Source organism: Coffea eugenioides, chromosome 9 (assembly GCF_003713205.1).
Source record: "Coffea eugenioides isolate CCC68of chromosome 9, Ceug_1.0, whole genome shotgun sequence".
In the NCBI taxonomy this organism is placed as follows: Eukaryota; Viridiplantae; Streptophyta; class Magnoliopsida; order Gentianales; family Rubiaceae; genus Coffea; species Coffea eugenioides.
Genome location: NC_040043.1, coordinates 32,655,253 through 32,682,405, shown reverse-complemented (window position 1 = coordinate 32,682,405; position 27,153 = coordinate 32,655,253). Strand labels below are relative to the sequence as shown.

The following is a 27,153-nucleotide window of genomic DNA, read 5'->3' as shown; positions in this document are numbered from 1 at the left end:
TCTCCGAAGACTATTCTGCCGGTAAGAGACCACATAAGCAGCCAAATCGTGTACGCATTCGCTTAGTCATTCCATTCGAACCACCTGAATTCATAGTCATCTAACCAAGGAACCGATAAATTATTTAAAAGCCGTATTGAATTCTAAGGGTTAACTCAACTTCTTTGCACCCTCCAACTTGTGCCACTTTTCTTTACATTATAAACTTTAATTTTGGATATTTTGTGTTCTAAACTCTCAATTTTAGATACTTTGCACTCTAAATTCTCAAAGTTATCCTATTTAAGTCCAATCAATAATAACATTAGCAAAATTACCATAATAGAGGATTGTAAAAATCAATGACAATGTACTTAAAATTGTTAAAAGGAGAAAAGGATTGCAACTAGAACAAACTGGTCAAAAGTTTGTCCCATTCAATAACTAATATTGTTAGTAATGTTAATGAGATAAAAGACAATTCAAAATAATGATATGTATCATTTTGTTCTTCATTTGATTCCTTTGCACCTTTTGACCACATTTAGGATATTGTCATTGATTTGTTTGATACTCTGTTCGGTTAATTTTAGTAATGCCGTTGTTCATTGAACTTAATTGAGACTAATTTGAGAGTTTAGGTTGCAGAGTGTCAAAAGTTGAGCTAATTAAAGTTCAAAATTAAATTTTTGGGTGTAAAGTATAAATTTGATATTAGTTTGGAGGGGTAAAGTGGTGTTACTCCTTAATTCTAATTTGCCCGTTTTGCTAGTAAATGGCCCTGTGGAATTATGAACATCTACCAATGAATGTTGATGCAAGTAGAAAAGGTTTGTATTCCTTAATCATGAGGTCTTAGATTTGAAATTGATGAGAATGTAAATAACAACATTAGAAGAGTTTTTTATCGTAAGGGCCCAATCTGGTTCGAACAGAATTAGTTGCAAACTATTAACAGATGTGGATACCTATGTTTTGTACAAAAATTATCAACATCTATGCAAGTTGGTCGTAGAAGCCTCTATCTTGATTTGATGCATAGGCCCGAGGCAGAACATCTTACATTGATTGGGAGGGCAAATTTGATTTCATATCAACTAGATGGTACAATAAAATGAACTTGTAAATTTTGTACTGGGGCAAGCACTTTATCTCAAAAGAAAAAAATGTTTTGGAAACTTTCAAACATTCAAGGGGTTTCCTGAGTCTAACTTGGGGCATTATTTGATAGTTATTCAGTAGGAAAATCCAACATTTATATTTGACTGGGGATGTTTTTCCTGCTATATTGATGTCATCATAGCTACAGAGAAGAGACGACGACACTAATTGCTGGCCCCACCTCCATGTGTGTTAGTGCGTTAAGATGCTTCCTTGCTCGCCTCCCCTATATATGATTTTGCAGTTGACACCATTTCATGTGAGTTACAGTTTTTCATTTGTTTTTGTGTTTTTTAATCTGAACTTGATCAATGGGCATGGCCATGGGCAAAATTCACTACTTTTTCTTGCTAAAATTTAGCATGGTTTTCCTAGCAGTGGGGGCTGCCAGCAACAGTAATATTACTACGGATCAATCAGCGCTTCTTGCGCTTAGAGATCGCATGATCACTTCATCAGAACCTCAAGAAATCTTGGCAAAAAACTGGTCAGTCACCTCCTCCGCCTGTGATTGGATGGGTGTCACCTGCGGCCCTCGACACCGTCGGGTGACTGCCTTAAATATCTCAAACATGAAACTTACTGGCGACTTGCCTCCTCAACTTGGGAATCTATCTTTTCTAGTTTCCCTTGACCTCAGCAGCAACAATTTCCATGGAGAACTGCCTCGTGAGTTAGCTCACCTGCGGAGATTAAGATACCTCTATCTTGGGATCAACAATCTTGGTGGAGAGCTTCCCTCCTGGTTTGGTTATTTACACAAACTCCAACAGCTGACTCTAAGCAATAATAGCTTTTCGGGTTCTCTCCCGCCTTCCATCTCTAACATGTCAAAATTGGAGAGTCTATGGCTGACAGACAATTCCATTGAGGGGACCATTCCAATAGAATTTCAGAATCTTCATAGTTTGAAAATTTTGATTATTGATAGGAATCAGCTTTCGGGTCCTTTGCCTCTCCACACTTTCAATATTTCCTCATTGCAAATCATTTCTCTATTCCAAAACAGCCTATCTGGCATTCTTCCAGACACCATCTGTCACGCACTTCATAAACTTACATATCTTGGTCTGGGAGGCAATAATTTGATTGGCCAAATACCTTCAACATTGTCTCAGTGTTCCATGCTCCAGACGCTTGCCTTGCCTCTGAACTATTTATGGGGACCCATACCTAAGGCAATTGGGAACTTGACAATGCTCGAGACACTAGCCCTGGAGTCCAACAATTTAACAGGTAAAATGTATAGTGCCCTGTTTCTATTCCTATTTTATTAATATATATTAAGCTTATACTTGTGCTCTTGCTTATACTTGTGTTCTTGTATATGGTTTGTAAGTATATATTGAACTTATGCTTCTGTTCGCTGTGGATCATGCTTTAACAAGTATGCAAATCAAAATTGCAACCTTAAACATGCAAATCATGTAATCGGATTTTGCAATAAATATACATACATACACCCACATATATAGACACTCTCGTAGTCACGTTCATGTATGAGTCTGCATATATTCTTTGGTTGATTACAACTTCCCTTCGGTTTGACCAAATTACAGATTAGATCCTGAGGTTTGTGAATATTACCAAAGGTCCTACATCCAAACATATTTATAACAGAAACACCCCTAATGGCCTAACCCATCTGTTATATTCTCTCTATTGATGTCAACATTATTTTTTATTAAAAGTCCGATAATACCCCGAAGCCCCACCATTCTTCTCTTTCTTTATTCAAACAAGTTTTCCATTACCCCGAAGTCTCACCATTCTTCTCTTTCTTTATTGGGCAAATTACACTTTACCCCCCGTGGTTTATTTTTTTACATTACCCCCCTATAGTTTTAAAAGCTATACATAACCCACTCATTATTTAAATTAAACTGTCAAAGTAATGGAATTTGCTAATGGAGTTACCTAAAATATCAAAAATGTCCCTATATATAGTTGAAAATTATTTATTAACTACAGGGGAATTAATGTGTATATTTTGAAAATTATAAGAGAATTATATGGTAAAACATTAAATCATAAAGAAGTTATATGATAAAACATAAGATCAGACGAGGTTAGTGCATCATGTATATTACATTTATATATTCTGGTCACTATAGCCATTTTAATTTTTAAATAAGGGTAATTTCGATATTTTTAAAGGTTCCGTTACGAATCATCATTTCCATCATTTTGACATTTTAATCCAAATCATCAGGGAGTTATGTATAACTTTTGAAACCATAGGGGGTTATGTACAAAAATACTAAATCATAAGGGGGTAAAATGTAATTTGCCCTTCTTTATTCAACCAAGTTTTCCATTGCCAACAATTTCTCTCTTTCATGTCCGTCTGTTTCCTAGTGAAGTGAATCTTTAGTCTGAGAAGTTCATGAGCAAGAATGGTCAAATTTAGACACAAATAATCTAAATTTTAGGCCATAAAATACCCTTACCAACCCAAATTTCTCAAAACAAAAAATCACCATCTCTCTCTGTGACACCCCGCAATTTTTGGTTCCAGAAATTAGATATATTAGTTTGAAATTAGCCATAATTTTATTTGGGAAAATTTTGTTAATTGCAAATTTATGATATAATTCGATAAAGGTGTGCGCCGTTGGAAACTTTAAAGAATATTATTGAATAAGTTTATTGAGAAGAAATAAATATAAGGAATGATAAGTATGAGTTAACTAAAGTGATAAAGATGCAATTATTAAGAACGAGATAAGTTTGAATTTATTATGTTGTGGTTATAAAACTCTCATTTTTGATAAGTTACGAAATACATTTTAAGTGTGTTAATGGTAATGATTTCTTTATGAGATTTCATTGAGTTAGTAGCAATTAATTGTGTTGAATACTAAGAGTAGGAATTGATGACCGAGGAACCAAAATAAAAGGAAATGTGTAGAATTTCATGTATCTAGACAGCTCTTGTGCAATTAGACCTAGAAATAATTAGTAAAGTGATAGTAATGATTTATTGCAAGCTATTAGTATGAACTAATGAAGGGATAAGTTTGAATTTACTTCTTAGGTAGTTACACAACCTTTAGTTTTCTATCCAATAATGAGAGTAGAAATGGCTATTATAAAAAAGTGGGTACACTACAAAAAAAACCCCTGTGGTAAATCTAATATACAGAAAAGTCTCCCATAGTTTCAAAATATACAACACGACACTCCGTACTTTGAACTAAATTGTAAAGGTGACGGAATCCGTTAAACTTAACGGAAATAATTTATTGGAACCTAAAAAAAAAATTTATACCTAATTTTTAACAAATATACCTATTTTACCCCTTAACCCTCAATTCTCTCTGTCTAGAAAATAAAACAAATGTTATGAAACAATTAAATGGGAGTGAATGTCCATTAAACTCTCCTATGTTTATTAAGCTTATTTATTTCTATTGAATCCGTCCAAAGATAAAAGAATATGGATGATGGTTTGATCTCCCGATACAATTAATTTGTAACCCCTCAGTGTATCTATAAATAGAGGTGCATTCTTGATTGTTTGAAAGGATATAGAAGAAATATAGTTCTCTACTTTTATCGGCTTCTCCCTATTTTATTTTACCCCACATCTTGGGAATATAGTTAAGTATATTGAGCCATTGACAGGTGATTTATTTACTGCAAGATTTGTAGATTGTCATTTTGATGAATCACATTTTCCGACATTAGGGGGAGGAAAAGATCAACCGAAAAAGAAAATCCCGAAAAAGGAAATCATTTGGAAAATTTCATTGGATTTCTTGGATTCTCGTACAAAAGAATGTGAACTAGAAGTTCAAAGGATCATACATTTGAAAAATATTGCAAATCAATTGCCGGATGCATTTAGTGACTCCAGAAGAGTCACAAGATCACATATTCCTACTGAAAATGCTCCGATTAAAATAAATGTCCCTGAAAGACAAATCACAAGTGCTAATGAATCTAAAGCACGCCTGAAGCGTGGGAGACCTCTTGGTTCCAAAGATAAAAATCCTAGAAAGAAAAGAGGATCAAATGAATCCATAATTAGTGACAAAATTCAACCTCCTGAAGATGTTGCTCCCAAAGAACCAACTCCTGAAGAGAATGAATTATAGAAAATTCAATAAACTTTGTCACTACAAGAAAAAGTTGGAACCGAAGAGAAATAATTGTTGATGGTACTTTTGCATATAATGTAGCACTTAATATTATGGTAGAGGACGAGGATCATGAGCCTACATCAGTTGATGAATGTCGACGTAGAAATGATTGGTCAAAATGGAAAGATGCTATACAATCTGAATTAGATTCACTGGCTAAAAGGCAAGTTTTTGGACCTGTAGTTTAAACACCTGAAGGTGTAAAGCCAGTCGGATATAAATGGGTATTTGTGAGAAAAAGGAATGAAAAGAATGAAATTGTGAGATATAAAGCAAGACTTGTAGCCCAAGGTTTTTCACAAAGACCTGGATTTAATTATGATGAAACGTATTCACCTGTAGTGGATGCAATCACATTTAGATATCTTGTGAGTTTTGCAGCGCATGAAAAACTAGAAATGCATCTAATGGACGTTGTCACTGCTTATTTGTATGGAAATCTTAAAAATGATATTTACATGAGAATCCCTGAAGGATTCAACATGCCTGAAGCATGTAAATCAAATCCTAGAGATGTGTTTTCTATTAAATTACAAAGGTCTTTGTATGGGTTCAAACAATCTGGACGTATGTGGTATAACCACCTCAATGAATGTTTAACTAAAGAAGATTATATCAATGACCCAATATGTCCATGTATTTTTATCAAGAGAAATAGGTCAAATTTTGTGATAATTGCTATATATGTTGATGACCTAAATTTGATTGGAACTTCTGAAGAGATCCAAAAGGCTATCGAATATTTGAAGAAAGAATTTGAGATCAAAGATTTTGGAAAGACAAAATTCTGCCTTGGTTTGCAAATTGAGCATTTAGAAGGTGGAATTTTTGTCCATCAAATTGCTTATACCCAGAAGGTATTGAAGCGATTTTATATGGATAAAGTACATACATTAAGTACCCCAATGGTCGTCAGATCACTAGATCCTAATAAGGATCCTTTTAGACCACGAGAGAAAGATGAAGAGATACTTGGTCCTGAAGTGCCATATCTCAGTGCAATTGGTGCACTAATGTATCTTGCTAATTGTACAAGACCTGATATATCATTTGCAGTGAATTTATTAGCAAGATTTAGTTCCTCGCCTACAAGACGACATTGGAATGGTATTAAACATATTTTTCGCTATCTCCAAGGAACAATTGATCTTGGTTTGTTTTATTCAAATAAATCCAAACCTGAATTGCTTGGTTATGCTAATACTAGGTATTTATCTGACCCACATAAAGCACGATCTCAGACTGGCTATCTCTTTACTTGTGGCGGTACAGCCATTTCTTGGCGTTCTACAAAACAATCATTAACTGCCACTTCATCAAATCATGCTGAAATAATAGCAATTCATGAGGCCAGTCGAGAATGCGTTTGGTTAAGATCAATTACCCACTACATCCGGAAGAGTTGTAGGTTATCCTCCGAGAAGGAAAATCCTCCAACAATTTTATATGAAGATAATGCAGCTTGTATAGCTCAATTAAAAGGAGGATATATTAAAGGAGATAGGACGAAACACATTTCACCAAAAATTTTCTTTACTCATGATTTACAGAAAAATGGTGAGATTGATGTGTTACAAATCCGATCAGATAATAATTTGATAGATTTGTTTACCAAGGCATTGCCGATTGCTACATTTGAGAAACTGGTGAAGAATATTGGAATGCATCGGCTAAAAGATATCAAATAATATTTGCATCAGGGGGAGAAATTATTACACAAGAATAGTGTACTCTTTTTCCTTCACTAGGATTTTTGGTCCCATTGGATTTTTCCCTAGTAAGGTTTTAACGAGGCATATTCTTTGTGTAATGGACATCCAAGGGGGAGTGTTATGAAACAATTAAATGGGAGTGAATGTCCATTAAACTCTCCTATGTTTATTAAGCTTATTTATTTCTATTGAATCCGTCCAAAGATAAAAGAATATGGATGACGGTTTGATCTCCCTATACAATTAATTTGTAACCTCTCAGTGTATCTATAAATAGAGGTGCATTCTTGATCGTTTGAAAGGATATAGAAGAAATATAGTTCTCTACTTTTATCGGCTTCTCCCTATTTTATTTTACCCCACATCTTGTTATTTCATTAGTTTTATAACAACAAATGATTTTTTTGAGCTGTCTTTTGCTTAATTATATCAGGGCATTCTGGTCATTTCATCCATTTCCGTTAAATTTAAAGTATTCCGTCACCTTTACAATTTAGTTCAAAGTACGGGGTGTCGTGTTATATATTTTGAAATCACGGGGGGTTTTTCTGTATATTAGATTTATACAGGGTACTTTTTTGTTTTTTACCCTAAAAAAGTCCGTAGGTCTTGAGGAAACAAATTTACTCCTAAGAAAGAAATTATCATTTTAGATGACGATGCTCTTGTATTGGAAGTTTGAACCATTTTAGTTTTTGACAAGTTTTCACACCCAAATCATTAATTTAGTTTTGACTAGTACTGTCAAAAGTCACGAGAAGTGTGTTTATTTATCAAATAAAAGAAAAAGAAAACCTGGTAAACTAAGCAAATACAATTGGTTTAATTAAGGGAATTGGAATATCATATCTGATATGCTTGTTTCGTTAATGTTTTCTGAATTTATCATTTTTGTATTTTCTTTTTTCCACAGGTCTTAAAAATTTATTATTCTATGTTTTCTTCTAAAATAGTAAATTATATTTTTCCTTTCAATTTGTCATTTTATGTGGATAAAAAGTTCCAAATTCATAATAGTCTCTCTCTCTCTCTCTCTCTCTCTCATAATAAGCTAAGATGGCCTTGTTTTGGTTTGATTTAGAATTTGGAAACCTACTATCTCTTTGTAGTAAAATTAAGTTACTTTAGGGACTTTGAAAGTATTATGCATCTTTTAGACAAAAAGAAATAAAGAAAAATAATAGCATAAAGTTGGCCACACTTTTGTTCAGGGGTGAGCAAATTCGGTATAGACCGAATTCAAAATCGAAATCAAATTTAATTTGGTAATTTGAAATCGGGTATTTGGTAATTTGGTACAAATTCGGTACATACCGAATTCACCGAATTTTAATATGGTATGAAATAGGTAATGAAATTATGAATTTGGTAATAACCGATTTCATATTCAAATTCGGTAAAATGAAATAGGCTACCGCATTACCGCATTCGAATACGAAATTAGTTTATAAAATTATATAATATATGGATAAATGCTATTTAGTATTAGTATATACTACTAATATATTATTATATTATATAGGTAAATGTTATTAATAATAGTTAGTAAATGGTATAATCATGTACTTATAATAATAATAATAATATATAATAATGTACAATATATTATTTTAGTATTTGTTAATTGTTAAATGACTATAATAATACAAATATATAGTAATACATAACAATATAACATAACTATAGTACTTATTATTTTATACATTAGTAACATGACTAGAATTAGATAATAATTAATACATATATGTATAATACTAAATATTAAACAATAAACATAATTAGTAATTAGAATTTAGATATTGGTAATTTGATACATCATTTATGTTTGAATTATTGAATATTTGAATGCGTAACCTGTAACTTACAAGTATTAATGTGCTCTAAATTTACATTACATATTTAACATAAAAATTCATATTCTCTATTCACTAATCTTAAGGCTTTAAGTATAGACAAGACAACTAAGCAATGTAAATAAATGCATATAAATTGCAAATCAATGTATTAGTGTATTGACTTTCACAATAACATATGTAAGTAAATAAGTTTTATTTTGATTTGAAATAAATTATAAGTTTGTAACTAATATTACTTATTATTAATCATTGTAAATTATAAATTCATAAATTATCACTAATCATTGTATAGTCTAAGGTTTATTCTAGTTTCAACTAATCACTTTTTATGTGTTCCTTAAATCATAGACTAAGGATTCTAGGTATAAGTGATCAAATAGATGCCAATTAAATTAAACGACAAAATGATTAGAACATAAGTAATATGTTAAATTATGAATAAATTTGGGGATCAAATCAGTAATAATTTTTAAAAAATCAGTTTTTTTTTTTATAAATGAATTCGGTTAACCGAATTCATTACCATTTCCGAATTCGAAATCGGTTGCGAATGAATTCGGTTATAACCAATTCGAAATTGAAAGCGGTTTAGATTTCTATAAATCAAATAACCGAATTCAACTAACTGAATTACCGAATTTGTACCGTTTGCTCACCCCTACTTTTGTTCTTAGTTTTATGAAAATGAATTATTAGATTTTAAACTTTTGTTGCCAAAAATAAAATAAAATGACAACTAAAGAAAAAAAAGGAAAAATAAAATAGATGTAGTTGAAGCACACACAATTAAACTTCCGCCCCAATTTTGTTGATTTATTTGAAATGGTCTTTTTTGTCTTTTTTTTCAACACAAGGAGTATCCCAACTTTGTCAGACTAATTTCCCAGTTTTTTTTTTTTGTCATTTGCAAAACTCTTTCCTTGCCAAAAGTTTTTCAAAACCAAAGACATCACTTCTTAAATGCTAAAATTTATAAATTATGATAACTTTATCTACCCATTAGGCATTATTTCCAATTAATGCGTTTGGAAAGTTCAATATTCTAATTAATTGTCATTGTATCCTTCCATTACCAATCATATCAAACTCATAATAGTTGCGATTTTGCAGGTGCAACTCCAAATGAGATATGGAATCTAACTATGTTGACGGGTTTAGATTTTAGCAACAACAAATTAACTGGTATGTCAAATTTCCCTATAGGATTAAAAGGAACACAATCATTTCCAACTAATGCATTTGGAAAGTTCAAAAATATTATCATTATATGTTACTCTAGTTTTCCATTACAAGTCAAATCAAACTCATAAAAACTGCAATTTTGATGGTGCAATTCCGACTGAAATACAAAATTTAGCAATGTTGACGATTCATATTTTCCAAATCCAAACAACAAATTGACAGGCATGCCTTAGTTCCTAATTTCAAGGTCTTAATTGCATAGACCGCGGTTAAAACTCGGCATCAGTTTGATCTATAGGATAACTTGGGCCCATGTATTTTTTTTTTCCAGAAACGATAACGATTTTATTCATAAAATTAATGAGAACATACACATTATATGAGCAAGGGCTCAAGCATAGGCTTTACAAAAGTGGACTAAACCACAGAGGAACCTAAAGGTCCTCATTAAAGTATCCGCATAGCTAGCTTGCTCAGTTTTTCACTGAGCCTATTCACTTCAACAGGTAAACTATCAAATGAGCATTTCCTAAACATTGAGCTAAGGTCTCTGATATCCTCCAGGTGAGTTACCAGCCTTGAATTGCTAGTAGCTTGGGGTCGTAGCATATTCAGCACCTGAGTACATGGTGTTTGGATCTTGATATGTTGCCACCCTTTCTCGTTTAGCTTGCAGAGTGCCAGTTTGATGGCCATCAAGTTGTCCAAAACAGCCGAACCAGTACTTCTCTCCTTCAGTATCCAAGCTGCACATTTCTGGCTCCTGTTATTTTCTGCCGTAACTCCAATTCCCATGTTTTGGCCTTCTGCATGTTGTCCTACCTCAACACTGATGTTTAGCAGATTATCCTCTTCCCTCAGCCTTTCCTCATCTTCTTGTGCTACTTCTGTTTCTGAGATGCTCATATGATGCTCCATTTGTTGCGCTTGTTGATACTCCTCCCAATCCTTAATTGCTTTCCTGATAACTTCCATTGGATGTCTATCCTTCTCTTCGAATTCAGCTTCATTCCTAGCTTTCCAAATCTGCCAGAGTATTTCCACTGTTAAAGCTATATGTTCCAGTCCCTCCCGTCTGGTTTGTGCCTCCATTAAAATGCTCCACCATCTTCTGAAGTCAGCAGTATGTTCCTTAATTCCATCCCACTGGAGGGGTGCCATCTGCCATATCATTTGAGCCTTTGTGCAATGAAAAAAGATGTGTTCAACTGTCTCACTACCTTCTCCACACAGCTTGCAAATCATGTCACCTTTGCCTATTCGTTTGTATATTGCTTCCCTACCCGGCAAGACTTGGTTCAGACTTTTCCATATAAACAGCTTTTGTTTATGCTTTATCTTCAACTTCCATAGCTGTTTCCAGACTTTCTCACTCCCTCCTTCCCAGCTTGTCTCCCCCTTCAGTCTCCCGTTGGATTCCTGCTGCTTACCCTCCCTTGTAATTGCCTCATACGCTGATCTAACTGTGTATTGGCCATTGGTACTATAACTCCAGGAGTAGCAGTCAGGTCGACCAGTTAGGCTTACAAGAGTATTAAGTATCTGTCCAGCTTCTCTTGTGTTAAAGGTCCTGAAAACAAGTGGTGAATTCCATCTAAAATTAGATATCAGTTCACTCACTTTGCTCATCAGGCACCCTGTGGGTTTAGGGGACTCTAGCTTTCCATCCTTCCCATCCTGAATCCAAGCATCCTCCCAAATTCTGGTCCCCTTCCCATTTCCAATCCTCTTCCTTACACCTCGCTTAACCTCCTCCCTAGCTCCCATCAAGCTTTTCCAAATCCAGGATGAGTTGCCTTTTACTTCACAGCTCAAAGGTGACTCCTTCCAGTAGTACTTTGCTTTCAACACCTTGCTCATCAGCAGGTTTGGACTCGTGAGGAGCCTCCAGATTTGTTTACCCAACAAGGCTTTGTTGAAAGCTTGTAAGTCTCTGAATCCTAGTCCTCTTCTGTTCTTCCCAGCTGCCATCTTTTTCCATGAGCACCAGTGTACTTTTCTTTTTTCATTATCTCCTCCCCACCAGAATTTTGCCATTAAGGCATGTATATCCTTACACAATTTCACTGGAAGCTTGAAGCAAGACATTGCATAGGTTGGCATGGCCATAGTGATTGCTTTCAGTAACACCTCTTTTCCTGCTTGGCTAAGCTTCTTGTTGCACCAGTTAGAGACCGTTTTCTGGCATTTGTCTCTGATATAGCCAAATATTTGTTCCTTGGTTCTGGTTATTACCATTGGCAATCCCAGATACTTTCCTTGATGCACCCTTCTTATATTTCTTAGTCTGCTGCAGATTTCTTCTTGATCTTCTTGTGTCACATTCTTACTAAAGAACACTGAAGACTTGTCCATGTTTATCATTTGTCCCGAGCCTTTTCCATATTTTTCCAATATCCTCAGCACCTCTTCAGCTTGACTTGTATCAGCTTTGCAAAAAATCAAGGAGTCATCTGCAAAGAAAAGATGACTGATTGCTGGTCCACTTCTGCTAATTTTCATTCCTGTCAGCTTCTGGTTACTCTCAGCTTGAGCCAGCAGATTTGAAAAACCTTCAGAGACTAGTAAGAATAGGTACGGTGATAAGGGGTCACCATGCCTAATCCCCCTAGAAGGTATCACATATCCTCTTGCTTCCCCATTTATATTGAAAGAGAAAGTAGCTGTTGTGATGCACTCCATGATCCAGCTGATCCATTTTTCACAGAATCCCAGTTTGATCATCATTTCCTTCAAATATCCCCACTCCACCCTGTCATAGGCTTTTGACATATCTAATTTTAAAGCCATGAAACCTTGAGATTCCTGCCTTTTGTTTTTGAGATAGTGCATGTACTCATGAGAGACAATGACATTATCCAAAATTTGTCTTCCAGGCACAAAAGCTGCCTGGTTTTTACTGATGCAATTATCCAGCACTTTTTTCAATCTGTTTGCAAGTATTTTGGATATGATTTTGTAAATGACATTGCAAAGACTAATGGGTCTGAACTGCTTTATATCAGTGGGATTTTCTACCTTAGGTATCAGGGAAATGATGGTATGATTAACTGCTTTGAGCATATGGCCAGAATGGAAGAAACTTGTGATGGCCTGAATTACATCTGTTTTGAGGATATTCCAGAATTTCTGGAAAAAGTTTGGTGTCATGCCATCAGGGCCCGGAGCTTTTGTTGGGTTCATGGAAAACAAAGCTTCTTTGATTTCTACCTCCCTAACAGGTTCAGTAAGTCTAAGGTTCATTTGGTCAGTGATGGTCTGTGATATTCCTTCTAGAACCATGTCTACCTGTTCAGTCCCTTTACTGCAAAAGAGGTCTTTATAATGACTCACCACTTCTTCTCCTATCTCCTCTTCTGAGTTAGTCCAATCCCCATTCTCTCGTAGTAATCTGTGAAGCTTGTTTCTCTTTCTTCTACCCTTCACACTAGAGTGGAAGAAATATGTATTCCTATCTCCCTCCTTTAGCCACTGAACTCTAGATTTCTGACTCCAAAACATCTCTTCTTCCTCATACGCCTCCTTTAATTGCCTTTTTAGCATCTTGTTTCTCCTCTTCTTGTCTTGGCAGTCAGTGTCTTTCAGCTCCTCCAGTTGCTTTTTTACCTTGTCAATATTCTTCCTTGCATTTCCTTGAAACTGGTTCCTCCATTTGAGGATTTCAACTCTGCAGGTTGCAATTTTCCTATGTACTTTGTACATTCTTGATCCACTGTGGGGACTATTCCAAGCCTGTTTTACTACTTCTTCCACAACTTCTTTTTTCAGCCACCTTTTATCAAATATGAATCTTTTTTTCCTTCTTTCTCGCAGGGGGTTAGCATCCAGCAATATCATACTATGATCTGAGCCAAAATTCTCAATGTGTTTGACTGTAGCTCTGTCAAAATGTTGGCTCCAGGCACTACTTCCTAGTGCTCGATCAAGTCTTTGTCTAATTTCTCCTTCTTGAGTCCATTGATTGCTCCATGTCCACGGTTTCCCCTCAAAACCCAAATCTATGAGGCCATTTTGATGGATAAAAAGTCTGAAGTCCCTAAAAGAACCTTCCTCTCTTCTTCTACCCCCCCATTTTTCATCATTGGAAACAATATCATTGAAGTCTCCTGAGATCAGCCACCTTTGTCCCCACAGTACCTTTCTTCTCTCAATCACCTCCCATTGATTCCTCCTAATTTGATCATCAGTGCTAGCGTAAATTCCTATGAACCACCAGTCCACATTAGCCTCAGAATCCATGATATGGACTTCTACTGTGAAGGCAGTAGTTACCACATCCATTACCTGCATCTCATTGCTCCACATTACCGCCATCCCTCCTGCTTTATTCATAGATTCCACCACCACACTTTTTTCTGTTTTTGGTTTCACACAGGAGCACCAAGTTTGGGGAGAGGAGGTTACAAGCCTCCCTCAACTGGGGAATTGTCAAGGGGCTCCCAGCACCTTGACAATTCCACACCAGAGCTTTCATTTATCCATGGGTGACCAAGTTGGGCTGGTCACCTCCCCCTCACCTTCCATTACACAGCTTTTTTGACCTATCTCCATTTTTCCTTTCTTTCCCGTAACCTCAACCACGTCAACATCTACCATATCTGCATCTACTAGATGAAACTTCCTTTTTCCTGCAGGTTCTTTATTAACCAAGAGGTTTTGTATCTGTTTCAGAGGTTTCCTCCTTATAACTGGAGTTTTGGCCTGTTTCCTTCTCCTTATAGATGCCTTCTGATTGCTTGTGTCCCCAACATTTTCCAACGTTTCTTCTACTTGCATACTCTCAGTTTCTAAGTGCTTTAAAAGCTGTTCACCAGAATTCTCTGGCACCCTGTTCAGCTTTTCTGTACTGAACATCTCACCCCCATCTTTCGTAACCTGTTCCATTCTTACTGTCCCTACATTCCTGCTCTCCTCCATCTCTAATCTCTTCCCCTTTCCTTCTGTTTTTTCATTTTCACTCTCTTGTTCTTTTGTAGCCCGGTTAGTCCCTTCCTGACTACCAGCCACCTTCAGTCCAACTTCCTTATCGCCTACATCCTTAATACCTTGTTGCTCTTTATCCATCAGTTTCCCTCCTCCTGTCCTTGGCACCAGTTCCCCATCTTTGAATCCCCAGCGCTGTTTGTTAGGAGATGTATTACCTGACTGTCTGCCTCTCCCTTCTCTCTGAGGTAACATCTTCCCCCCTCCTGCCCTGAGCCATGGCCCAAATTGGTTATCCGCCTGGCCTTTCTCCACTTGTATACTATCAGTGCAATTCCTTTCACTATGTCCTATTTTACCACAAGTGTAGCAAAAATCTGGGCACCTTTCATACCTAAAATTAACCCATATCACTTTTCCATCCATTTTAACTATGGTACCTCTCATAAGGGGTTGGGATATATCTGCCATCACCAATACCTTAATGTGCCTTCCTTCCTTACCACCCCCTTGAGGTATGATAACTTCCTTTGTTTCCTGGAACACCGAAGCTATTTTTCTCCCCACTTCTTTCGAGAGCCAGTGCACTGGGAGGTTCCAGATTTGTATCCATAGTGGGGCGATATTAAACTCAGCCGTTCCCTCTTCAAAACCTTCAAACCAAGGCCTTACTACTAACATATGGCTGTCGATGATCCATGGCCCTCCCTTAGAGATCCTGTCTCTATCTGTGTCACTGGGGATAATGAACTGAAACGTATTGACTCCTACCTCCACAACCTTCAAACCTTTAGGGTATCCCCATGCTAAGGTAACAAAGTTTTTCACTCCCACAAAGTTTATTATTTTTTCACCTTTTATTTTCCCTACCAGGCTTTCTTCACATTCCTTCACGCTCGGTCCTACGTCTCCCCGGTCAATTTCTGTGCCACCCAACTCTTTTTTTGATAACACGAATTTTTGCAAAATCTCTGCTATCTCCTCAGCCATAGAAAACCAGCTATGTTTCCAGAGAAGGAATATCACTGACCAAGGCACCTCCAGGAGATGAAGCAAGGGTTAAGCCTACTGAATAGGGGTGGTCTAAACGAACTCTAACACTCTAGGTATGAAGCTTCCACTGAAGGGAAAGCAGTTCAGAGAGACGACTGGACAGAAAAATAGAAGCGTACAACTGCATCAGTGCACTTAAAACACCAGAAACCAACAAAAACCAACACAAGGCCTACTCTTTTTTTTTTTAATTATATAAAAACCTTTTAAGGCTGTAGAAAGCCAACGAAAAAACAGAGTGCCCTCTCCTATCCACGAACAAGAAAGAAATAAACAAGATTTCGGAAATAAAAAACCCTTTTTTTTTTTTTTTTTGGAATGCACAGGATAAACGCGAGGACAGAGAGGACCTCAGCGGGAAAAATAAAACACCTTTCAAGAGTACTTGCAAAACCAGGCTAGATCCGTACAGTAACGCTTTAAAGTTACCTGTCTGAGCTTTGAAGACAGAGGTTAGTGGAAATCCTACCAGACTGCCTTGATTTTTGGCTCCACCTATCTGAAGCTGAGAAAAAATCTTGTCCGTTGTCTTTTAATGCTCCTACTTAAATCTGTCGGAAGCTTTAAAATATGTAGAGAGTTTTGTATTCTTGCATATGGGTTGGAAGTTGTATGGTCACTCAGGTTTCAGGCAAAGTTTCTCAGAAAGACCTCCCAAGGAGGGAGATCTGCACACTTCCCAAGAGAGAGAAAATTTTGAACTCTCACACGGCGGGAGAGAAAATTTTTCAACTTGGGCCCATGTATGGTTGATTGAAATCAACTTTTCCTTTTAACGGAATTTATTTTGAGTAAATATTATATATACCAATAATGTATATACTATGACAGTTAGATGCATGATATATAAGTAAAATTTGGATTTAAAATTTAAATTCAGATGAGTTATCATGCATCCAATAATGATGATGTATACATTATCAATGTATAAAAGATTAATCCTATTATTTTATGTTCAAAGAGGTGAATTTTAAAGTTACAAATAGAAGGATTAGAGAGGACCTATAACCCTCATTTATTCTAAAGGTTTTTTAAATTTTTGTTTAATCTTGGAGCCTTGCTAGACAATGCCAATGGTATGCTAACATAATAATAATTTACCATATTACAGGTGGAATACCCGAAAAGATTGGGAACCTTCACAGATTGGGGCAGCTTTATTTAGACAATAATACATTATCGGGTTTTATACCTACAGCAATTTTCAATATTTCATCTCTCCAATATATTGCACTCGACCAGAACAAATTCTCAGGAACAATTCCTTTGACAATGAGCAATAAGCTGAGCAATCTGAAGTTTCTTTCTCTCCAACAGAATCACTTGACTGGAATTATACCTACCTCCATCTCAAATGCTTCAAAGCTCGTTGCTTTGTCGCTTCATGATAATGAGCTCACCGGTTCAATCCCCAACTCTTTAGGAAGTCTAGGAAAGCTAGAATTGCTAAACTTGGATTTCAACAGGCTGTCAGGTGAATCCTCATCTCCAGAATTAAGCTTTCTCACTTTCTTGACGAGTTGCAGATCCTTGAAATATTTAGTAGTGGGATACAATCCTCTGAATGGTTTCCTTCCAGCTTCCTTCTCTAACCATTCAACCTCTCTTGTATACTTTACTGTAAGCAATTGTAAAATCAAAGGAAACATCCCAACTGGAATCGGCAATTTGAGCAGTTTACTGCATCTAGATTTTTCAGGTAATGAATTGGTTGGATCTATCCCCAAAAGTTTCAATAGGTTGAAAAATCTTCAGGTGTTCTACTTGGGCATCAATCAAATAAGGGATGTCTTGAATATTTTCTGTGAACTACATAGCTTGGGGTTGTTACAGTTGAGCCAAAATCAATTTTTTGGTGGGATTCCAGAATGCTTAGGAAATATGATAAATTTGACTCAGATTTTTTTGGATTCCAACAACTTGACTTCTATGATACCTGCCAACCTATTGAGCATGAAAAATCTCCAAGTTCTCAACCTTTCATTAAATTTCTTGAGTGGTTCGCTACCTCTAGAGATCGGGAACCTCAAAGCGGCATACAATTTGGATCTCTCAATTAATCAATTGTCAAACATTATTCCTACTACTATTGGAGAGCTGCAAGCTTTACAGAATTTTTCATTGGCAAAAAATAATCTGCGGGGCTCTATACCAGAATCAGTTAGCAATATGGTCAGCTTGGAATTCTTGGACCTTTCCCACAATAATCTCTCTGGTGTGATACCCAAGTCAATGGAGGCACTCAAAAATCTTAAGGAATGCAATGTTTCTTTTAATAGATTAAGCGGCGAAATTCCTCAAGGTGGTCCCTTCAGAAACTTTACAGGTCAATTTTTCATTAACAATGAAGCACTCTGTGGTGACTCAAGGCTTAATGTTCCACCATGTCAGCGTAATTCAACTAGAAGGTCAACTAAAAGGAAGGTGCTTCTACTTGTCATTAGTCTGTCAGGAATTGCAGCAATACTGATAATAGCAATTGGAGCAATATTGACTCTAAGGAGGCTGAAGAAACGAAAAGGTTTAGGTGGAACAGAGTTGATGTTAGTGGCAAAATATGAAAGATTTTCATACTATGACCTTTTGCAGTCAACTGATAACTACAATGAAAGCAATTTGCTTGGAGAAGGGAGCTTTGGTTCTGTTTACAAAGGGATCCTAAGTGATGGCATTGTTGTGGCTGTCAAGGTATTCAACTTGCAAGTGGAAGGTGCATCAACAAGTTTTGATAGAGAATGTGAGATACTAAAGAGTTTACGCCATCGAAATCTTACAAAGGTGCTCGGCAACTGCTCCAACCCTGATTTTAAAGCCTTGGTACTCAAATACATGCCAAATGGGAATCTTGAGAAGTGGTTGTACTCCCACAACCATTTTTTAGATCTGTTTCAAAGAGTAAACATAATGATTGATGTTGCTTGTGCATTAGAATATCTCCATTATAGTTATTATACTCCCGTGGTACATTGTGACCTGAAGCCTAGTAACATCTTGCTTGATGAAGATATGGTTGCTTCTGTAAGTGACTTCGGTATCACAAAAATGTTTGGCGAAGGAGAAAGTATATTGCATACCGTCACCCTGGCAACACTGGGATACATTGCACCAGGTTAATCTTGTAGCTTTGGCTATCTATATTTCCTTTACTTCTAGGTTTTTCCATCTGTTGTTTATTCTTTTGGCTCTTTCTATTATTCTAACTATTGTAATCTTATGATAGAGTATGGATCCGAGGGATTAGTTTCGAGAAGAATCGATGTTTATAGTTTCGGAATAGTTCTGATGGAAACTTTTTCGAGAGTGAAGCCTAGCGATGAAATGTTTTCAAGTGATTTGAGCCTTAAAAGCTGGGTAGAAGATTCTCTTCCTAATGCACTTCAGGTCATTGACGCAAACTTAATAAGGCCAGAGGATGAACATTTCACTGGCAAGCTGAAGTGTGTTATATTGATTCTGAAATTGGCTTTGAACTGCTGTAGAGAATCTCCAGGAGAAAGGATGAACATGAAAGATGTTTTAGCAGAATTGAAGAATATTAAGCGCCAGCTTCTTATGACAGTAAGTGCCTTGCATTTTTTTTTAAAGCAAATTTTACTTTTCAATGTAGGAAGTTACTTTCCTTATCCATTTGAGCTCATAACCTACTATTTATTGCAGCAAACTGTCAGACCTCGAGTGGACCAGATACGTTTTTTACCACATCAAACAGATATTGCTGTATAGTTCTGAAGCTTGATTTATTGTGCATGCTGGATTCCATAGTTTTCACCTACATCACATTTGGACTTTCAGTTAGATTCCATAGGTTTCTCCTACGTCATATTTGGACTTTCAGTTATGGATCACATTGCACAGCTTTTTTTTTTTTTTTTTTGGCTTTTCGTTTTCTATCTTTTAATTCTGACTAATTTCTTGGATACATTTTGAGGACCTGACTATGTATCTTTTAATCTTGATCTTGAATTAAGATTGCAAAATGATGAGAGCGAACCTATTCTTGCAATAAATCTTTCTCTTCGGTAAATGAATATATCATGTTCCTTGAGCTCCTCCTAAACTATAGAAAGAGTAGCAGCTGCTGTTTGTTCTCTCTCCTTTACAACAGATATATCTTACATGCCTCCAAAGCGCTCAATGAAGAAAGCTGACTTGTGTTGGCAATTGTCTTACCTCCCTTTTCCTACATCACAAGTCTTATGGAATTCTTGAATCATCATATATCCGATTTTAAGTGCCTGTTTTTCTATGCAATGAAAATTGTGTGCAGTGGATTTGGTCATGATAGAGCTCTGCTGCCTGCTGGACTCTGGGTGTGGAGTCTAAAGAAATAGAGGTATACAAGCATGAAGTATCTAAGAATTTATAAAGCATTTTACCATAGAATATAGTTCATCAAACTTCAGCTATCGGTCTTTAATGCTACTTAAAGAATTGGCCTCGTGTGTGTAAAATTCTTGTAATGTACAGTTCTACTTTAAACAATGGGTAACAACCATATAGAGGACGTTGATGAGATAATTAATTACTAGGGAAAAATAGCAGTCGTGTTCTTGTTCTTGGAGTCTTTTAGTCTTATATATGGACTTTTCTCCAATATCCTTTGATTAGTATGAGACTAACGAAATTCATGTAGATAAAATGAGGATACACATGAGCATTTTGTTATACTATTGCTTTCTTTTCTTTACTCTTGTGGCAGAGCTATTTTGTTTAGAATCCATGTCATAGTTCAAACTAAGGTTGCAAACGAATCGAACCACTCACGAGCGGCTCCAGTTAAAAGTCGACTTGACATCGATCAATATCGAACTCGAGTCGGGTTCGAGTTGGCCAAATCGAACTCAAACTCAAAAGTATTAAACTCGTTATTTCGCGAACTCGAGTATATATATATATATATATATATATATATATATTATTTTAATAGTAAAATTACATATATATACACTTAATATTTTATTATTTATTTTTTAAAAATATTATTATATTATTTTTTAAAAAATAAAATAATTATTTTTTATTTTTTCAAATTTGAGGTCAAGTTCGAACTCGACTCGAATTTGAGTCGAACTCGAGCTCGAGTTTTAAATTGGCAGCTCATCAAGTTCGAACTCAAGTTCAAGTGTGATAAAAATAAGTCAAGGATCGGCTCGATTTGACAAAACTCGACTCTATTTGACTCGTTTGCAACTCTAGTTCAAACGAATTGTGATGAAAATACATGAGAGCTTCAATATTCAACAATTTGAGTTTAATATTTTACCAATAATCAATTGCTGTCTTTTACAACCTAATGGTAATATCATGTCGAATATTCTACAATAACGTAAACATTTAAAACGTATGTTAGCAACAACCAATGCAGATAGAAATTCAAGAAGTGAAAAAATGGGAGAAAAGAAAAGATTGCTAATGAAATTATTGGAAATTAATAGCTCCCTTCAATGTAATGGGCACTAAAGGTTGCAATTCGATAAATCAAAGGAAAACAAAATCTAGACAGTAGGTCAAAAAAAAATTAGATTGAAAGTTGAGTTTTGAAAACATGAAGAAAAACCAATGAGAGAAAACCCCTCGCTTAGGTGAAGATTATTATAGACATTTGCCACTGTGGAACATGAGACCAGTGGATGTTGGGGCTCACGTGGATGTTGTTACTAATGGTACTTCTAAAATCCATTACCTTATGTAAATTTCGATCCAAATAAGAAAGGCCAAAAAAAAAAAAAAGAATCCCTCAAATTAGCTGTGTGGAATTTGGGATTTCAATTACCACAAAATCTAGCAATGAATTTTCCATGCATGGTCATGATAGTTACGCAGTGAATAAAAAGGGGTATGCTTGGGTTGTAGTTTAAGTTTTGCAATGTTTGAAGACAAATTATGTAAAGTTAAAGCATGAATCACCATGTCTTGGAATATCCCAAAAAAAATTGAGATGATACTGTCAATAGTTACGGTGATAAATTACTAATTTGTTTAGTTTTTACTTAAAGATAAACTTTTAGTTGCATTTCGGTTGTTAAATTCTCTCGTACATTTCAGCTTGTAGCTGTACACAATACTTATGATAACATTGGAATAAGGGGGAAGAATGTCACACCTTTACAGCAAAATATAATAGTCCTTTCAAAAAATTATTTAATTGAAACTTTTATTTATTAATCTAAAAAAACAATATGTGATTATTAGGAATTACAAATGATAGTACTTACAGCGTGCCCAAACTTATAAAAGTAAGTGGGAGTGTGGTGTTTTCAGTTAGAAAGATACTAGTCCTAATTAACTTTGAAACAATTACCAGTTAATTTAATATCTATAATTCTATACTATATATAAAGCCTGAGGAAGAAATTTGAGATTAACATTGGAGTTAACACTTTATAAGTTTTCTTTTTTACCCTTATAAAAAAAATTTTCCACTGCTAATAGAGTCCAAATAACAGTTCCCTACCATAAATTGGAATAGCAAATGCATATCATTCACTTTCAAAAATAGTAGATAATGTACTTCATATTATGACAATTGGCAATTTCGTATATATAAACAAATAACAATATTGATGTGGAGATACCAACCAATTGTGCTAATTGGTAAAATACAGTTACGAAGAAATATGATCGCTAAGCACAAGTATAAAATAAGTTGCCGCTGTATTATACATGTACAACAATTGGTAGATAATGTACTCCATATTATGGCAACTGGAAATTTCGTGTATACAAAAATTGGCAGTATTGATGTGGATATATGAAGAGAGCAATTCATGTCAACCACGATATATGTATATGAAGAATCTAATGTAATGGTGAAAAAATAACTATTATGACCCATACATTAGGAATCAACTGCAATAATAAGAACTCAAAACTATGTATATGTATTTTTCATGGGGTGTTTAGCCTAAATCAACTATAATGCTTCTAATGCTTTATTCTTTTTTCCCCCCTATAATTTTGATTTATTGAATGAATCCTATCCTGAATGTACTATTTAAAATTCAAAAGTGTATTAGTCTTTGAAAAAAAAAAAACATGTTCTTACTTATAACACGGTAACCGCTTCCTTTTTTTTTTCTTTAGTCAAACGTGGTAATCACTATTTTTAATTTACAAATAATACCCGAGGTTCATGTCAATTTAATGTTATGTTTTCACTCATGTATGCCAAGTTACCCCTTTTCAGCATAGAATATAAAAATTAAATGTAAATATTCAGAGAATGATAGTATAACTTAGCTTACATTGGTTCCTTTTTTATATATTTTCAATTCAGAATGATGCATGGATGGTTTACAAGGGTTGTTGGATCTTCCTCATGGAACAGCATGCACTAAAGCAAGGTAGAGTAAGTAATTATACCAATGAGAGAATGATAATGCGGTGGTCTATCAGTTTGATAATGCCATATTAACTAATTGACACTTCTTTGGATAGTGATAATGTGTAAATATTCATAATAATATTGTAATTTAGCGGACATAACTACCAATACATTTTGCACGTAATTAAAATGTTTTGTAGGTAGTAAGGGATATGAGAAAGAGTACATTCTTAAATCAACTAGAAAATAATATCAAAGTGGCCGTTAATTTAATTATGTCACTTTTTGACCTATCTTTATTTATGTTAGCCAATTATATTATATCGATGTAAAAATGTAACTTTAAGGTGTAAATATTCATAAGGATAGTGCAATTTAACTAACATAGCTACTAGTACATTTTGAATGCGATTTAAATTAATTTATAGGTAAAAGAAAAAGTAATGTAGATGGGATATTCCCCTGAAAAAAAAGTGATATACCCTAAGAAATTTTAGTAAACTCTTACAGTAATGACAGAAAAATAGGTTGTGACCACTGATTTTATAGTAATTAATCTAATGACTTTTTCATCAATTTTTATTTATATGAACTAATCATGCGCATTACTTAATGCAGGACTAGAAAATATGCATTATTCTACTTCCAAAAAAGAAAATGTACTTCCAATAAGGAAATCAGGTAGGAGTTGAATCATCAAACATAGTGAATGATAAAAACTGATGATAACAATTCTAGCAAGAGAACTAGGTCTACCAAGCGGTACAGAACAAGTCCTAATTGTTTTCACAGGAATTAGTCGTTCAAGTATCAAAGCGGCCTTTGCCTGACTCTAATTTAAATCTATTCATACTGTTTAGGTGAAATCAAATAGATATATACAGCGAAATCAAATAGAGATATATTACATGCTATTCGTACATGCTATTTGTACTATTCAGGTGAAAATCAAATAGATATATATATATATATACACATATATGTATATGGGTTTAAAAAAAAACTATTCGCACATATGATCAATGAAGGATGAAAAAATCTATTTTGAAAAATGTGAAGGATGAAAAAATTAATTTTGTAAAATATAAGGGATAAAAAAAAATTCATTTTGTGAAATATGAGGGATTATAAATCGAATTATATAAAATTTGATTTGACAATTTTACTCGTAAAAAATAATCATGTGCAAGGTACGTGGTAGATTCTGGCTAAAAATTAGTCGAAAACCTAGGTAGAGATCAAATTTGACAAATGTAAATTTGTAAAGGACGTAAAATTATACTTTTAAAAGTAAATGACAAAAAAAGTTATTTTATAAAATGTGAGAGATATTTTAAACGAATCCCCCTTAAAATTTTCTAAACTTAGCCATCCTTGACTCTGTCATTGCTTGGATGATAATTCACAAAAAGATCCAGCCCATTAAGAAGTTGATGCTCCTTCTAGGTATTTGCATTGATTTCGTAGGATATCCTTGAGTGCTTGGATGATAATTCATGAAAAGATCCAGCCCATAAAAGAAGTTTAAGTCATGTCAGGAAATCAGAGTTGTTGAAGGATTTGGACAGCATCTGACTTGAACTATTGCATTAAAGCACATCGAATCAGATCTGGACTAAAACATGATAAGTTGTAGGATATTGATCCAAGGTTAGATCAGATCAAGTCAATTGGAAGTTTTGGTTATTGAGATACGCCAAAATTACCACCTACTAGTCAAAAGCCTATTGAGGAAGTTTTCAAAAACTTGGCAGCAGGAATCGCTACTGTAACTCAACTTTTTTTCAATATTAAAATGATAGAACTGGATTTTGGTATTTTTCATAAGAATTGTAGTTCCAGATATTAGTTTTTAATGCATATCAAGAATAATCTCAATCTTATATCTGTAGTTCAAGATATATTCAAAATACTGAAACCTGCCAAATCTGAATCTCAAGCGCGATTGGATTGTAAAACTGATTACCATAAGTCTTCTATGGTAGTGCTAACGCGATTTCTTTCTTTTCCACAGCTTTCCCAACATATTTTGGCATCTACAAACCTTCCTTTAACAACCCTTTAAGTCCATTTAAGCACGGATAAACTCTAGAAATTTCAGATTAACAAAATCATGCGAAATTTTCCAAAAACTTCAAGGAAATAACCTAATTTAGGCGACGACCTACAAAAATCAAAATAACTCATTAACGTAACAAATGTGATAATAATGATGCTAGTAATTAACTAAAATGGAGTAAATTAATACATAAACAGTTTGTCTAACGGGTGCCATAAGGCATTCATTAAGATATATTTCAGGTGTTATATTTTTGAAAATATAAGATTAATTAAGGAAAGTAAATAAATACAAGGAAGGGTAGATAAGATTAAATAAGAAAAGTATATAAATGCAAGAAAGGATAATAATTATTAGTATGTGTAGATATATAATAGGTTAGGTGAATACTAGATGTGTTGACGAGTAACCCAAGGACACCCGTTAGAAAAACCCATACATAAAATGTAACTACATTATGAGCTTATCAACTACCCCTTTTTCTTGGGGAAAAAATGATTATAGGTCATTATAACTGCTACAAGACAAGATATCAAATACATATAAATGTAACCTGAGAGTTTTGGAAGACATTTTTTAATCACAAGTAGGGTGGTGTTTTTGAAATGATACTTGCTTAATTTGTACTATCATTATTTTTATTTTTTTTTGTAACATATTATTATCTTTTTACTAGTGGATGAAACATGGTTTTTACTACACTCATACCTTCTTTAGCCGATATTCGTTTTCTTTTTCTTTTTTTTTTTTTTGCCTCTTTTTCTTGAGTGTTTCTTTTGGACGTTGATTTCTGTTGTATGTAAAGTAAGTTTGTTGTATTGCCAAAGTTTGAGTTCCAAACAATCAATAACTCTATCATCATAAAATTTGGTTTGTATTTGGCAAAACATAAAAATAAAAATATATATATTTGGAGATGAGAGAATATTATATTAATCATGTCTTCATTTTCTCATAGACATAGGCAGCATTAGCAACCAATGGTGGTTGAGTATTTCAAATGGATATGATTTTCTTTCTACCTTCATTCACTCTCTCTATGGTTCATAATTCATAGAAAAACATACACGAAAAAATGAATTACTTTGAAAATTGAAGAAAGTTTGGTGCGGGATCAACTTTAAGTGGTTGCAGTCCCATTTTGGTATTAAATTTATTAATAGAAGGACCTTAGAAAAACAGACTGGTTTAAGTATGCAAACTTCAATTGATGCAATTGCTACCAAAGAAAAGCATTAATCAATCAACAAATAGACACTAAAAATTGGATTAGTTTCATTGTTAAAGCATCATTAGAAGCTGATAATACAAATGTTGATTAGGTTCATAAGTTTATTTAAGCTAATTATATATGTGCATCTTTTGCCTAGTAATAAAAAAGAAAGAGGCACACAATGAACTCTCAAAACTATTTCCCTTTCTTAGTAGTTTGCTAGGAAGCTCTATTTTTGCTCTTTAGCAAGGGATGGATGTTAAAATTGGCCAATTTTATCTGACAACTTCAGTCCAGACTCCCAGATTCTGAGTTCAGGAATTGAACAAAGGGCCTATAGCTTCATCTTAGGTCGTTTTCAAAACACCAATAAAATAAAATCAGCTTATTTTTGGAACAAACTTGAGGTTTTCTCATTTCTGTTACCCCATTTTGTTGCTTTAGGCAAATGAACACCGAAGGGTAAAACTCAGGTCCAAGGGACATACTATCAACATAAATTTGCTGCTCAACAAAATGAAACAGTCGATTTAGGCATTTAAACAG

The 27,153-nt window shown here is 34.6% G+C and overlaps 1 protein-coding gene across 1 annotated transcript; it reads left to right on the top strand.

The window, feature by feature from the left end:
- The first annotated feature begins 1,457 nt into the window (after positions 1-1,457).
- Positions 1,458-20,000, top strand: LOC113782442 (LRR receptor-like serine/threonine-protein kinase EFR). Its single transcript, XM_027328334.1, has 5 exons — positions 1,458-2,376; positions 9,964-10,035; positions 17,123-19,120; positions 19,232-19,569; positions 19,669-20,000. Exons 1-5 carry the CDS (start codon positions 1,458-1,460, stop codon positions 19,732-19,734), a joined length of 3,393 nt encoding a protein of 1,130 aa, XP_027184135.1. The 3' UTR covers positions 19,735-20,000.
- The last annotated feature ends 7,153 nt before the right edge of the window (positions 20,001-27,153 follow it).

What these genes read in the sequence shown, in the direction of transcription:
- LOC113782442 (XM_027328334.1), top strand. Translation starts at nt 1,458, where the DNA reads ATGGCCATGGGCAAAATTCACTACTTTTTCTTGCTAAAATTTAGCATG. An exon ending in GGAGTCCAACAATTTAACAG is followed by an intron (nt 2,377 to 9,963) that starts GTAAAATGTATA and finishes GCGATTTTGCAG; the next exon opens with GTGCAACTCCAAATGAGATA. An exon ending in AGCGCCAGCTTCTTATGACA is followed by an intron (nt 19,570 to 19,668) that starts GTAAGTGCCTTG and finishes TATTTATTGCAG; the next exon opens with CAAACTGTCAGACCTCGAGT.